Genomic DNA, 13,031 nt, shown 5'->3' on the forward strand with positions numbered 1-13,031 from the left:
GAAAGAGAAGAAGGGGAGGTCCCGCGTCTGAGCGAGTCTGAGGGTTGCACAGATCCCACTGTGCCTTCACCTGGGAGCTCGCCAAAGCCAGCGAAAAGCTTGCGAGCCATCAAAAGCCTCGCTCTAAAAAAGATCGCGGCTATCGTGTTTTCTCAGGAGCTTGGTTCATAAGGTTTGCAGCGGGAACACATTCAAACCAGCGCCCACCCCCATAGGAGCCCTCGGATTCAGCAACTGCCAGACGGTGGCACCAGATCTGCGCAGACACGGATGTCCCAGCGCTGGGGCCAACACGGACACCCCCATGCACCCCACGCTGCGCACCCCAAGCTGAACACCCCAGCTCTCACTGGGGCAACGGTCTCAGGAGCTCTGCCTCCCTGAGAAGCACGCGTTCCTGGCTGGATGCCGGGACAGCCTGCGACAGAGCCCTTTCAGGGAGCTTGGAGAACATCCATCCCCAGGCCAGCACATCTGCTAGATGTGCAGAATCATGTAAGGGTGCTTCAGAGCTACCATGGGAGCAGCTGCTAAGCCAGGTCTCCAAACACTCTAGCTGGGTACGTACCATTAACACCCCGTAGGACCACCAGTCAGCGCTGTGGGAGTGGCCCTGGCGATTCACAACTTCTGGTGCCATATACTCCACTGTCCCACAGAAGGAATAGGCTTTCTTTTCGTGGTCTATAGCCTCCTTACTCAAGCCAAAATCTACATAAGAGAAAAAGTGTCAGCATGCACCCACATGCTCCAAGCAATCACACAGAGCAGAGGGGTCTAAGAGAAGCTCCGTATTTCAAGAACCAACCTTGCTGGAGCACAAGGCCTTTGTGGAGTCCCTTACCTGTGAGTTTGATGTGCCCTTCTTCATCCAAGAGGATGCTATGGCATGAATGAAAAAAACAAGTTGTTACTGTCTACAATAAGGGCAGAGGCTGGTCTGAGATGCTCCCAGAATCCAGAAGAGAAAGTTCTCTCTCCCTTCCCCGATGCTTTAAGCTCCGTCACCAAGACATGAGTGGGACAAAGAGCAGCTCCCTTCTCTCTACGCCCTCAACTTCCCATTGAACGAATGACCCACACAGGTTACACCCCTTTTGACCCCCCACATCCCCCAGGTAAGAATAACCAAGTCACGCAGCTGGTCTGCATCTCTGCAGAGGCCCAGCCTGGTGCCTTTTCTCCCCAAAGGCTCTCAATTGCTTAAAGCTGGAGCCTGGCGACGGCCAAGGATTACGGCTCAGACATGTGGTGCACACATGCTGCCTCCACGGCGCTCCTGGCCACAACTGTTGATCTGCGGAACAAGAGCCTCGCCGATTGGCACTGCCACCCTCCATCGGGCTGGCCCACAGGCATCGTTCAGCCTTGCCTTTATGGAAGAAGGCTGCGCCGTTTGCTGACCACAAGCTTGGGACTGAACTGAAGGGCTCGGTTCCCTGCCTCAGCTGTGCTGCACGTACTTCTCTGGTTTGAGATCCCTGTATATGATTCCCAGGCTGTGCAAATGGTCGAGCCCCAGAGCCAACTCTGCTAGGTAGAACTTCACGTCCTCCTCAGTGAACATGACCTGCAGGAAGGGGGAGGAAGCGGACAGGCGCTGGGGTTACAACGCCAGCAGCAGGCCCACCTCTGCTGCACCCATGCAAGACCTTTGCACCCACGTTGCTCCCTTCTGCCCTTTCATACCTAATTTTCCCAGGCTTCACCCACCATCCTGAAGTATCAATTAAGCAGCAACACCAAAAAAACCAACCAAGTTTGCTAAGTAGCAGACAGGTTTTTAAAAAACTCATCATTGACGTTAACCAGGCTGTGTTCCCAGTTGTCTTCACGTGGCACAACTTCTCGTTAGCCCTGCCCTCGCGCTGTCCCAGCGAGGTGACACAACACAACACTGCAGCAGAACATGGTCCTCGCCCATTTTTGTTCTTAACGTGATGCTCAGCAGAGGCTGCTGCGGAGGCGATGCCTGCCTCCTCTGCTGCTGCTTTCCTGCCAGAGGACAGGGCTCCCGGGACACCCTCTCCTGTTGCCAGCTCTGGGCTAGCGGCAGGTTGGAGGTCATTTCCACCCCTCTCAAAGACTTTGCGAGAGTCAATCGCTTCTCCAGGCAATTAAGCCCAGATGAACCGAGAGCCTCAGCAACCCACCAAGATGCCAGAGCATACCCACCTCTTTGGAAAGCCGAGTGAAAAGGTCACCTCCTCTGAGGAAATCCAAGATGAGATACAGCTTCCCCTCCGTCTGGAATGCTGAAACACAAGCCGGAGCAGGAATCAGACCCCTCCGCTGAGGGAAGGCTCCATGGTGTTACATTAATCACTTAAATCCCAATGGCTCCGGCTGTGCAGATGCCCTGCATGGTTACTAGGTTAAACACAGGTAGGGCCAATGATTTGGGGTAAATGAGACAGCCTGTCCGTGACGCTGAAACAAGAGCTCGCCAGCAGCACACTGGCACTGCAGCAAAATCCTCATTTTGGGGCGGGGTGGTTCCCTTTCAGCCAGTGATGCTCTGCTGAAGGGCTGTTTTCCTGAGAGCGGCACGGGTCACTTTACAGGGAAAGAAGCTGCCCTCACCTTCCTCAGAGTCAGAGCATTAATCCTGCCAAACTCTGGCTTGACTAGTTAACTCTGCTTTCTCAATTTCTTGTGATTTAATGTTTTAATCCCAAGGATTTGATGTTTAAACCTCTTCTCCCAGTCTATGCTCTGTTTCCCATTCAATAGCTAGAGCAGGCATGGGCCCAAAGACCTTTCCAGGAAAGGATTTGTGTTAAGGGGATTGTGAAGGCTCCAGGGCAGCACAGCCGCTGAGGGATACAGACTGACCCAGGCCTCTTCTCCATTTCAGGTATCTCCAGAAGCCTGTTTGGGACCACGAGAGGCTCTCAGCATCCTCCAAGCAGCCTGCTGCTGGATACCTCGTGCTCGCCTCCCTGCTCGTGGAGGGTGTGCCTGTAGTAGCATCTTTCTTTATTGTGCCTGAAAGCGGTCAGCATCTGTTCGAGCCTGCAGGCCCTCTCCCCATGTCCCAACCAGCTCCACACTCACCGTAGTGGAGTTTCACCACAAAGGGATGGTTTACATCAGCCAGGATGTCCCTTTCTATCTTTGTCCTTACTCGATCACGCACTGTGGGAAGAGAAAGGACCCGCTCAGACACAGAAAAAGGCACGCAGTACCCTGGCATCAGCCTCGTCCCCCAGCCTTAAGCCCTTTAGTACCAGGCAGCTTGAGCCAGATCTGTTCCCACCTCCATCACTGCAACAAGAGTCTTTTATAGATGGAGAGGAAAGGAGGCTGTTTGGCTGAGATAAAGGTACTTCTCTTTCCCCCAGGTCACCCCGGGGCCAGCAGTGACTGCTGTGACATTTCCCCAGTGCTCTTTAAGACCTGGAAGATAAGAGCATCACAGCAAGAGCCTCCTACCTTTCAATGTCGCCTTCTTGAGCACTTTCATGGCATAGAGGTGGTTGCTGTCTGGCGGTGTTATTTTTCTCACCAAGAAAACCTGCGGGAGAAGAACACCACATTCACCAAGCACTAAACATTAGCAGTAGGAGCTAGATGCCTCCCAGAGTGGCAAACCTCACAGTAACCCTGAGAAGCAGCCGGCCATGGGACTGGTGAGATGCACCTCAAGCTCTCCATGTCAAACCCCATGAGGTTTTCAGGGAAGTGCTGTGTGCAGACTCCCCTCACCCCCTTTCCCCAGCCATTACAGCCCTCGTGCTTTTATACTGCGCTTTAGAATAGAATCATTTAGGTTGGAAAAGACCTTTAAGATCATCAAGCCCAACCGCTTTCCTCCTCCCCTGTCCCCCACACCTCTTGCTCGCTCCTGTGGTTCTCAGGGGGCTGGTGGCTGATGCCTGGGAGCTGTGACCTGAAGCACTGATGCTTCGATGTACCACAAAGCCTCCTGGTGACTTGCTGGTTTGACAGCCAGATCAACTCCTTGTTATTCAGATCCTGCGTCCTCTTGGGATTTTTACCTCCTTCCCTTCCCCGATGTCCCATTCTACCTGGTTTTAGGCAGCTTCAGAAAGACCCCACCTTTCTTTTGCATAAAGCCACTGCTGCATTTGCCCAGGCAACAGCACACAGGCCCGTACAAGCCCCCACTGTTAGCGCCAGTAGCTGATTGACGTGAAGTTGATTTAACGTGTGAGCAGATGGTCTGTAAGAGACCTGGATTATTTACACATTGAAATAGATAAGAGTTACAGGCTACTTCCTTCCCCCTTCACAGAAGGGAAACTGGACCGTAAACAGGGGCCAAAACTAGAAGCACACAGCATCACTTCTGAGAAGAGAGGAACATGCCCGAGTCCTCCGAGTCCTCAATGCCACTGACAGCTTGGCAGCCAGCTAGAGAGCTGCAGGAGCTCCCCCTGCCCTGTGCAACACCTGCATTCACAAGCAGGATACTGCTCCTTTCTCCTGATCATCCAAAAAAAGAATTACAGGGGAGCTTTGGATGTACAGGCTGGCCCCACAGCTGCCTTTCAAGTCAGAAGCAACCATTTGCTAAGTGGGCTCAGCAGGCAGGTTCTCACAATCTGGTGGGAATCAGGAAAGTGTTTCCATTGGGGATAGTCCCTTTTGTCATCAAAATCATTTAGCTGGCCTGACACATAGGGCGAAATGAACTCACCTTGCCGAAAGAGCCCTGTCCCAGCACCTTCAGGAGCTCAAACTGCGAAGGATCAGCTTTCTCGGAGCCTTCCTTCACATGGTGCGTGATGTTGATTTCTTTCACGACACCTTCGCCCTGGAAAAGAGGGGACATGGTTGAGTGGGAATATGCTCCTGAAGAAGGGAAATCAAGCCTGATCGGATTAAGGAACAAGGATTGTAGCTACAGACTCACAGGAACCACATCTGAGAGAACCATAAAAGTTGGTGCTTGTCACAGGTATCTCCTGGCTTCAACATCTGGAATAAATAAGTGATCAGTAGGCTTGCACCAGGCAGCCTCGTTAAATATCCAGCGCTTTCCCCAAAGGCTCCGCTCCTCGCACCGCAGGCGCTGCATTTCTTTGAACTGCATTTCAGAAGAGTGCTTGAAAAGCACCTTCCTTTTAAAGGCACTGGTGGCAAAACCAGGAGTGTTTATGCCACTAAAAATCCCACAACACAAAAATACGGCTCTGTTGTCAAAACACGGCCAGGGCTGGCAAAAATCAGACATGTTGGAGCCCATCTGCTCAGCAATCTGAGCAACTCTGCAACATAAGTCTTAGTGCATCTTCAGCACATACAGATGATGCTTTAACAGACTCAAGCCTTCAAGAAGATTGAGGGGAAGCCAAGGTCTCTGGCACATGTTTTGTTTAAAACACATTCTTTTATTTAAAAAAAAACAAAGAAGAAAAAGGGATTGCATCAGCAGTATCTAGAACATACCCACCAATGAAGCACACAAGAACAGCCACAGACCCTGAGGTGATGCTGAAACACCTCCCTTCCCCAGCAAACCTTGCCCATTCCTCCCCTGCAACTCTGGTCCATAACTCCGGCCCAGAGCTGAGCTCAACAGAAACACCTTGTGATGCTTTCTATTTGCATCCCAAATATAAAGAGACTTCTTATTCTACTGGCCTTCCAGCCATGCCTTTCCCCCTACTTCTCGTGATTGTACCTAGCCAGTACATCTGTACTTAGGTTTCCCCTGAGCTTGACCTGTTCCAGCCCCTCGCCTGGCTGACCACGGGGAGAGCCCACGGGCTGGACTCAACTTCCCACTTCTACAGATGTGAATCTTACTCAGGCCAGAAATCCCTTCTAGCTGTATGTCTTGTAAGGGCAAGTCCAGGCTTCCTAGCACTTCAGTCCCACATTACCCAGCGTTAGACATGGTCTGGTTGCTATTTGCACCTGAAGGCCAGCAATTATCTTCCAAAGGGCACTAAACTGGGTTGCTCTCTGTCCCTAAGGCAGATGTGGCCGTCAGAGGCTGCCAGAAAGCTGGAACCACTATTTAGCTTTTCCCCTTGCAGAGCTGGGGGGAAAAAAAAAGTTACACTTTGTTTTGTAAAACTCTCGAGGTACTTGGTCTGGAACCCACCTCATCAAAACAGCTTTTAAAAACAACAGGAACCAAGTTTCAGGCTCTGCCTCTCCTCTGCGCCCCAGCCCACTCCCCACCCTCCCAGCACCTTCTCGGGGAGGGTGGCCTTGCCAAGTGCCCGCGGATGTGGTTGCCTACCTGCACCGAGCACCCTTCCCTTCCCGCTCTCAGGCTTTGCTTTTCTTGTGATTAGGAAGTGGCTTTGTGTCCATGTTGGTAGCTTTTCTCTCTCAGGATCCTGCATTATTCAGACACTACGCCCTAGCAGGGAAGCCCACGCTCTCAGCAGTGCAGCACATACAGCCCGAGCTCAGGGAGAGGGTAGGGGGGCAGGAGCTCCCCCCGTGTTATCCTGCCTTTTGCTGGACTGAGTGATCACAGACAAAAAAGATCTTATAACCCCTGTAACAAGAGTTTTTCATGTTCCATATGATCTCCCAGCTTAAATCCTTACACTTCTGGTTTCGTTTGGAGGCTTAGTCCATGGCAGACGGCTGTTGGTTAGGAACAGCTTCCCACTTCTAGCCGAGAGCCTGAGCGGGACTCAGCCAGGATATCTCCTGTTAGTCCTTCCACATTCTTAGCTCTCCAGGGAGAGACCCCACAGCTGGGAGAGACCCAGGGACGGGCCCAGCGGAAGGTGAAGGCGCTTTCCCTCCCCCTCATCTTCATGAAAACACTAGAAACCAGGTCTACAGAGCATCAGCACTCATACAACCATGCGTGTTTTACCCTGTAGCATCACACACCTATGCAGGAAGGAACATTTAAAATGAACTGTATCCACCTCCAAGGCATCTGGACCTGTCCTCCTGCCACAGCTCTTCAGGAACTGCAGAGCGATGTTATTTTCACAGCTGTGGAAATTCTCTGCCTTGGCTGATAGCAAGACCCAGTGTGTTTAACTGCAAGTGGTTTCAGCAGCCCAAGCTGGATCTCCAGGCAGGCAGGGATTTGCATACGCAGCCTTGCCAGCCAGACCACATCAGCAAACATACGTACAGGCCAACTAGACCAAAAGTGGCATCAGCGGAGACATTGTTGATAGCTTTCTGAGTAAAGCTTTGAGATGCCATTTGGTGTCTTGCTGACACAAGGGAGGTTTTCTCCCATGGACTCATCCAGTAACTTGCAATTCAACCGTTAGGACTCCGGAGACCGGCTCCTGCAGCCTGTTTAGCAGCACACTAGAACGTCCCCAACACAAAAGCACCTGCGTGCCACCGAGCTGCTGCACAAACAGGCTTTGCTTGCACCGAGATAAGTTTCTTCCGATGGCACCGTTAAGCAAACTATCCCAGAAAGCAGAAAAAAAAAAAAGCAAACCAGACTGCTCCAAACATCCATCTGAAGCACCAGCCCACCTGGATGAACAACCAGCGACACCACGTGAAGCAAAGTGAGCTAGCGGCAGTACTGACCGGGCTGGAGAGCTGGCTGGGGGCAGGCAGCTGCAGGCTGCAGGGCTTGGCTCGGTGCTTCCTCTGCAGCCAGAGCGTGAGGAACGCGCAGATGCGAGGAAGTTTAGGGTCCCTCTCCATTCTCCCATCCCGATCAACCTCGCGCAGCCCCAGTAACCACCACCCTCGCGAGCTCCCGGGGAAGCATGGCCGGCTCCTGGGGATCGGCAGGGCTCCGGCGGCGCTGCATGGACGCCCCACGCTTGAGGTTGCCGAATGGAGGAGATACAGGTGGTTAAAGCCCAGCTGGCAGATGCGCAGTGGAGACAAGTGACTCGGTCGCACGGAGGCAGGTTCACGCTCCCACTCCCCAGCAACAGCGCTTGTGGTTGGGGCTTTTTTTTTTTTTCTGGTTTTGCTTTTAAAAAAAAACCAAAAAAACCCAAACCTCACAGCTCCTTGTTCACTTGGGTTCCCTGGTTGAGATAAGACGCTAACAGAAAATGTACATGGTCTTAGTTAAAGTGAGTTCCATCTAGTGCTGCAAGAATCTCATATCAGGCTGTGAGCTTTGGGGGTATTTCCACAACAGGGGAATATTCCGAGAAGCCGCTTACTCTTTAAAAAGGAAGAGAAAAACTCATGAAACCCCACACAGAAGTCTGGCACCACCTCGGAAAGCTGCACATCTCTTTGCTCTCACACTGGCGCAGGGATGATGGGTCACCCATGAAGGGATTCAGGCTGCATCGATCCCATGGGCAAATCCTCTGGCATCGCTAGGATTTGCATCTAGTCCTTCGTTTGCTTTACGCTGCACAAAAGTCCTTGCCATGGATGCTGGACTTAGCCACCCTGGGAAGTGCCACACGAGGTATTTTTGAGGCAGATAGCTTCTGAACCCACTGCTGCTCGGGTTTACTGGCAGGACAGAGGAGAGGTATTTGGATCGCTTGTTTTGCCTCCTTCCCCCTCCAAGCCTCTTCCCCTTTGACTTTTCCATTGGGTCAGGACAGACCCCAGAGAGAGTGCAGGTAAGACAGAAACCCCTTGAAATGAGTAAGAAGACACCCACGTGCCTTTGCAATTAGAAATAACCCTTTGTCAGCACTGATTTCTGAATTTCTCCAGCGAGTGCAGAGTATGAAAAGAGGATCTTGCTTTGGACCCAGAGAGACTACTTATGACTGTCTTGCCTCCTCCACCCCCATAACGTGCTCTTTGAGAACCGATAACGAAAGCAACAAATGACTTAATACCAGCAAGGCAGCTGGTCCCAGCTCCACAGTGCTGTGGCTGCTGAGCTCCAAAGCAAAGGAGCTGGGAGGAGGTGCTGGGGAGCAGCACGGAACAGCACCGTGCGGCTGCTGAGCACAAGTCTCCAGGAGACTCGGTTCATGCTGACACCTCCTTCGTTCTGCCACAGTCCCAGTGAAGCAGAAACCGTGTCCACAATGTGCCGTCCAAAGATGAGAATCACCACTTCCATCAAGCTTTACGTGGCTCAGTGAAGCCGTGGGGGTGCTGCAGCAGCCAGACAGCTCTCTGCACGTGGGCCCGGCAAAATCTGATAAATCTTCTCCCGACCAAGACAATTTTGCATGTTGTGTTATCAGCGTGGGGAGAGGAGCCTCAGAAAAGCAATCAAAAATCCCCGCTGTACGTCCATGCAACTAAAACACAGGAGCGCCCGCCCCAGCAAGCTGACAAGATCAGAAAGCCACAGGAGACATAAATGACAGCACGGAAAGGGGTTTGGTGTGGGGAGGAAGGAGGAGGAGGATGAAGTCAAGTCCAGGATGTCACATGAGCAAATGAGTAAGAGCTGTTTTCTGTATTAGCAGTCCCACCTCGCTGAGACGGGCTGGCAGGGGCGTGCTGCAAGAAAGGGTTTGGTTTTTGGAGAGGTCCCTGCAAGCACTGCTTTCGCCCTCGCACACGTGGGACGACCCGTCATGGAACAAAGCACAACTAAACGCCCGGGTCTCCCTGAGAAGCACATCTGCAGCAGGCTCTCTTACCTTGTCTGCCGAGTCCACAAGGTCTTTCTCTATCCAAGTGATGTCTGATTTTGCCTGCGGGACAATAAATGAGTGTCAGCACAGAGGGGCTACGATATTCCGCTAAAGTTTTCCCAACTAACTTGTTTAGCAAGGCCAGGCGAGCTGTTTACAGTCACTGGGGGCGTCCCACCAGACATTGCTCCTCGGGATGTGATTCTGAGCGGTGTTGGTGGTCCCAGGAGAGCAGCTGGAGGCAGCTGCTGTTAAAGGCTTTGATAAACTCTGACGGGCGGTGGAGAAGGAAGCGGTGCCGGCACTTGGTTATACATGTTCCCCAAGAACCAGAGCACCACCACCCAGGAGAAAGAATTAATTTCTGGCAGGTTGATTAGCATCTAGATCAGATTTTACTCTTAGCTACGCCTGGACAAACTCCAAAAGCATCCGTTCTGGTAGTGGTGTCCTGGGTCTGCAGGGAAGTTTGGCCCCCCCATGGCACAGAGAGGGCTTCCCTCCAGGGGCACGCTCGGCGTTTCTAAAGCAACCAGGAGGAACATACTCAAATAGCAACACTCACCACATCCCTCGAGGGCAGGGCAGGTCCCTGAGCAGCATTAGAAATGTCAGCTTATGCTGCCTCTGGGGCCAGATGCAATTCTGTGAACCCTTATAGGGAGAGATGCAGAAGCATTTAAAGGGCGCTCAGAAAAAAACCTGCTGCTCAGCTAGGATAGGGCTCCTTCGCCCCCAAAAAACCCTCAGACTTAAGGAAAGAACTAAGTTTTTGCAAGGTCAGTAGGTTTTTGCAAGGTCAGTAGGTTTTTGCAAGGTCAGTCCCCAAGCCTGCTGTATTTTAATGAACGTACATAGATTTGCTGTCCCATCTAGGTACTCTTTCACCTGTTTTTTAGATAACGAGCTGAGTCTGAATAGAAAAATCACCCCTAAAAAAATCAAATCAGATTTGAAACGTTTCCTCCAAGAGGTTCAAGTCTTTGGCTGCGGATAAGATAAAACTCATGTGACTGCAGACAGAAGGGATCTAAGAGAGGCTTGAGCTCTGACTTCTCTTGTGTCTTTTCAAGCACTTTGTCAGCACGACAGAGCCTGTGGCGCTGGCAGGGCTCTTCGGCGCCAGCAACGTCAACCGGGTGGGCGCAGCGCGAGGCAGAGTGGCCTGAAAGTAGGACAGGAGCTACAGAGAGGCGAGAGAAGAAAAAGCAAGCCTTGAGGGAAGGGAGGAGCTGCGTGAAAACAGCGAGATTAGAGTTAAGAATTAACTGATTTTCATCTCCGGAAGGACTGCACCAGATCGGAGGGGGCCCTCGCAGTCACCTCTTCCCCTTCCTCCCCTCCACCGCTCTGCCCTCGCTGCGGGAGCAGCCAGGATTGCTTTGGGCTTTGGGAGAAAGTGGCTGTCCCGCTGCCACCGTGGGAAGCGGGTGCCTGGGGCAGCCGTCTGACACATCGACCAAAGCCACAACTAAACCCCTTCCCGAACGCCCAAAAGCGATCGCAAAAACCTCAGCAATCCCCACCCCACCGGGGATCACACCCGCCCACAGGGAAACCAGCTCCTTTGCTGCTCCGACCAGCGAGCAGGTATCAAACCCCGCTTAGGATGGCGATGGATTGATTTCTCGCCCACGAGCATGGATCTCTCTGCAGGTCCACCCCACCAGACACCGCTCCCGTGAGCTACCAGCCATCTTCTGACACCCGCAGCCTCGGGGGAGGCCATTTTACACAGATTCCTGCACCGCTGGGAACTGATATTTCCCGCTCCCAGAAAATAAAAGGAGACCCCCAGCCACTGGCCAGGTCTGAGCCCGGGAGGTCGCCCAAGTCGGAGGAGGCGACAAGAAGTTCTGAACTTCCCAATGCCGCCTTTGAGCTTCACAGATGGCTTAGTCATCCTACATCAGGAGCTGGGGACATACATACGTTTGGTTCCCCCCTCCCCAACACCAAGTTCAAAATACAAGTCCTCTTTCCTACTTTCCCCTTTTTTGAGGGAGGATTTTGCAAGCCAGAAGCCAAGAGACAGGTTTGTTTTTGCTCGCGTTTTGTCACTTTGCTGGTTGAGACAGGCACATCTAAATGCAAGAAAAAAAAAAACCCTGCAAGAGCTAGAAACAGATTACGCTTTTGGCATTTCGCTTCCTATTCATCAACAACTAACCAGAAGCTGTTTTAATTTCTGTTGCTTCAACACATGCTCTGGTCCCAAAACACTCCCAAATTCTGGCAGCACCTAGGAAAGATGCTTCTTAGAAAACGGTTTTCCCAATCAGAAATGCCTTTTCCAAAAGAGAAGTCGTTAATTAAAACTGGATAGGGTCTAGCGCTCTAAGGTCAGGCGATTCGCCAGCCGAGGCTGGTGAGCCGTGTCCTGCAGAAGAGACAGAGCACAGCGCTGTAGGCAGAGCAGATATTTTATCAGCTAGACACTTGCCTCCTGGATCCTTGGCTTGCTGCGGAAGAGGAGCCTCAGCATCTCCAAAGCTTTAGGCTGCTATTCTCCCATACTTTGCAAGCTGGCTTCTGAACTTAGAGCACTCTGCAGCACCCAGAGCAGCATGAGAACCCCGAGTGTAGTAGTTACGTCACTGGGATGTATTTTGGGAGTTTTCGCTGAAAGGAAACTGCGGTTTCGTATGGGGAAATTGCATCGTGTGGCGATGGCTGCACAACACCAGCAGCCAAATGAAAACACTGGATGGCTTTACAGGTGCTTAGGCACGGCTCTTTCCATCAGCAAATCTCAGCAGGCTTTTCAAGAGGATCAGTGTAGTGTCACAGACAGGAAAAGAGGCGTAGAAAGAGCAATTTCAGCCACCACATGAGACAGCAATGAGCAACTGGGAGTCTGCCTACTTTTCTTCTGCAAAGTTAAGCTGCCCCTGCCCTGAGCAGCACAAATGCTGAGTCCAGCACAAATATTCTCCTGGTAGGATCAGCTGAATTGCAGGTCTCCAGGGAAGGAGCCAGGAGGTGGCAGCTTCTGCACCCTTCCCTGGTTTGTCCCTGCCCCGTGTTGGAGTTGCCGCTTCGTCGTCTGCTGTATCAGGTCTTTGGGACGCTGCTGCGAGGCCCCAGATGAGGTTTGCACAATGAGATCTTATGGGAGGGTTGCACAATCCTGTCTGCTTGCTCAGGGGTCAGCTCCTGCACCGTGACACTGCTCTGCACCCTGCTCTTAAGCATCTAGGGATGCATTAACACAGCCAGAGGGGGAAGGAGATGGGAATTGGCCGAGTCAGGCAGCACAGACACGGGGACTGGAGCAGCGAGGGAAGAAGGGCTTCAGCCCTATGGCTCTGAATCAATTCTCTCCCAATTTCTATGTTTCAAGGAAAAGAGCCACGTGCTTACTCCCAGTTCCCGTCAAGAGGCCATCTGCATTTCATCTATGCAAAACAGATGCCCTGGATGGTTTCAAAAGTTACCCAGCTGTTTCACCAGTGTCACTGCAAGGTCCTCTGCTGGTTTACAGAATCACTTTAGCCGTCCCCACTCTGTACCTTAAACAAGTCACAGTTCCTGCTG

The 13,031-nt window shown here is 52.1% G+C and overlaps 1 protein-coding gene across 1 annotated transcript in view; it reads right to left on the reverse strand.

Moving 5' to 3' along the window:
* The window catches only part of RPS6KA1 (ribosomal protein S6 kinase A1), a 46,896-nt gene that overhangs the window by 8,742 nt on the left and 25,123 nt on the right, over positions 1 to 13,031 (reverse strand). The window contains exons 3-10 of the mRNA XM_035904015.1: positions 9,501 to 9,554; positions 4,664 to 4,780; positions 3,436 to 3,517; positions 3,058 to 3,138; positions 2,176 to 2,255; positions 1,464 to 1,570; positions 845 to 882; positions 569 to 711 (exon numbers count right to left, since the gene is read on the reverse strand). Coding sequence (XP_035759908.1) covers positions 569 to 711; positions 845 to 882; positions 1,464 to 1,570; positions 2,176 to 2,255; positions 3,058 to 3,138; positions 3,436 to 3,517; positions 4,664 to 4,780; positions 9,501 to 9,554 — 702 coding nt within the window. The remainder of the gene's footprint in view (positions 1 to 568; positions 712 to 844; positions 883 to 1,463; positions 1,571 to 2,175; positions 2,256 to 3,057; positions 3,139 to 3,435; positions 3,518 to 4,663; positions 4,781 to 9,500; positions 9,555 to 13,031) is intronic.

This window comes from Egretta garzetta, unplaced genomic scaffold (assembly GCF_000687185.1).
Source record: "Egretta garzetta isolate BGI_Z169 unplaced genomic scaffold, ASM68718v1 scaffold101, whole genome shotgun sequence".
Classification (NCBI taxonomy): domain Eukaryota; kingdom Metazoa; phylum Chordata; class Aves; order Pelecaniformes; family Ardeidae; genus Egretta; species Egretta garzetta.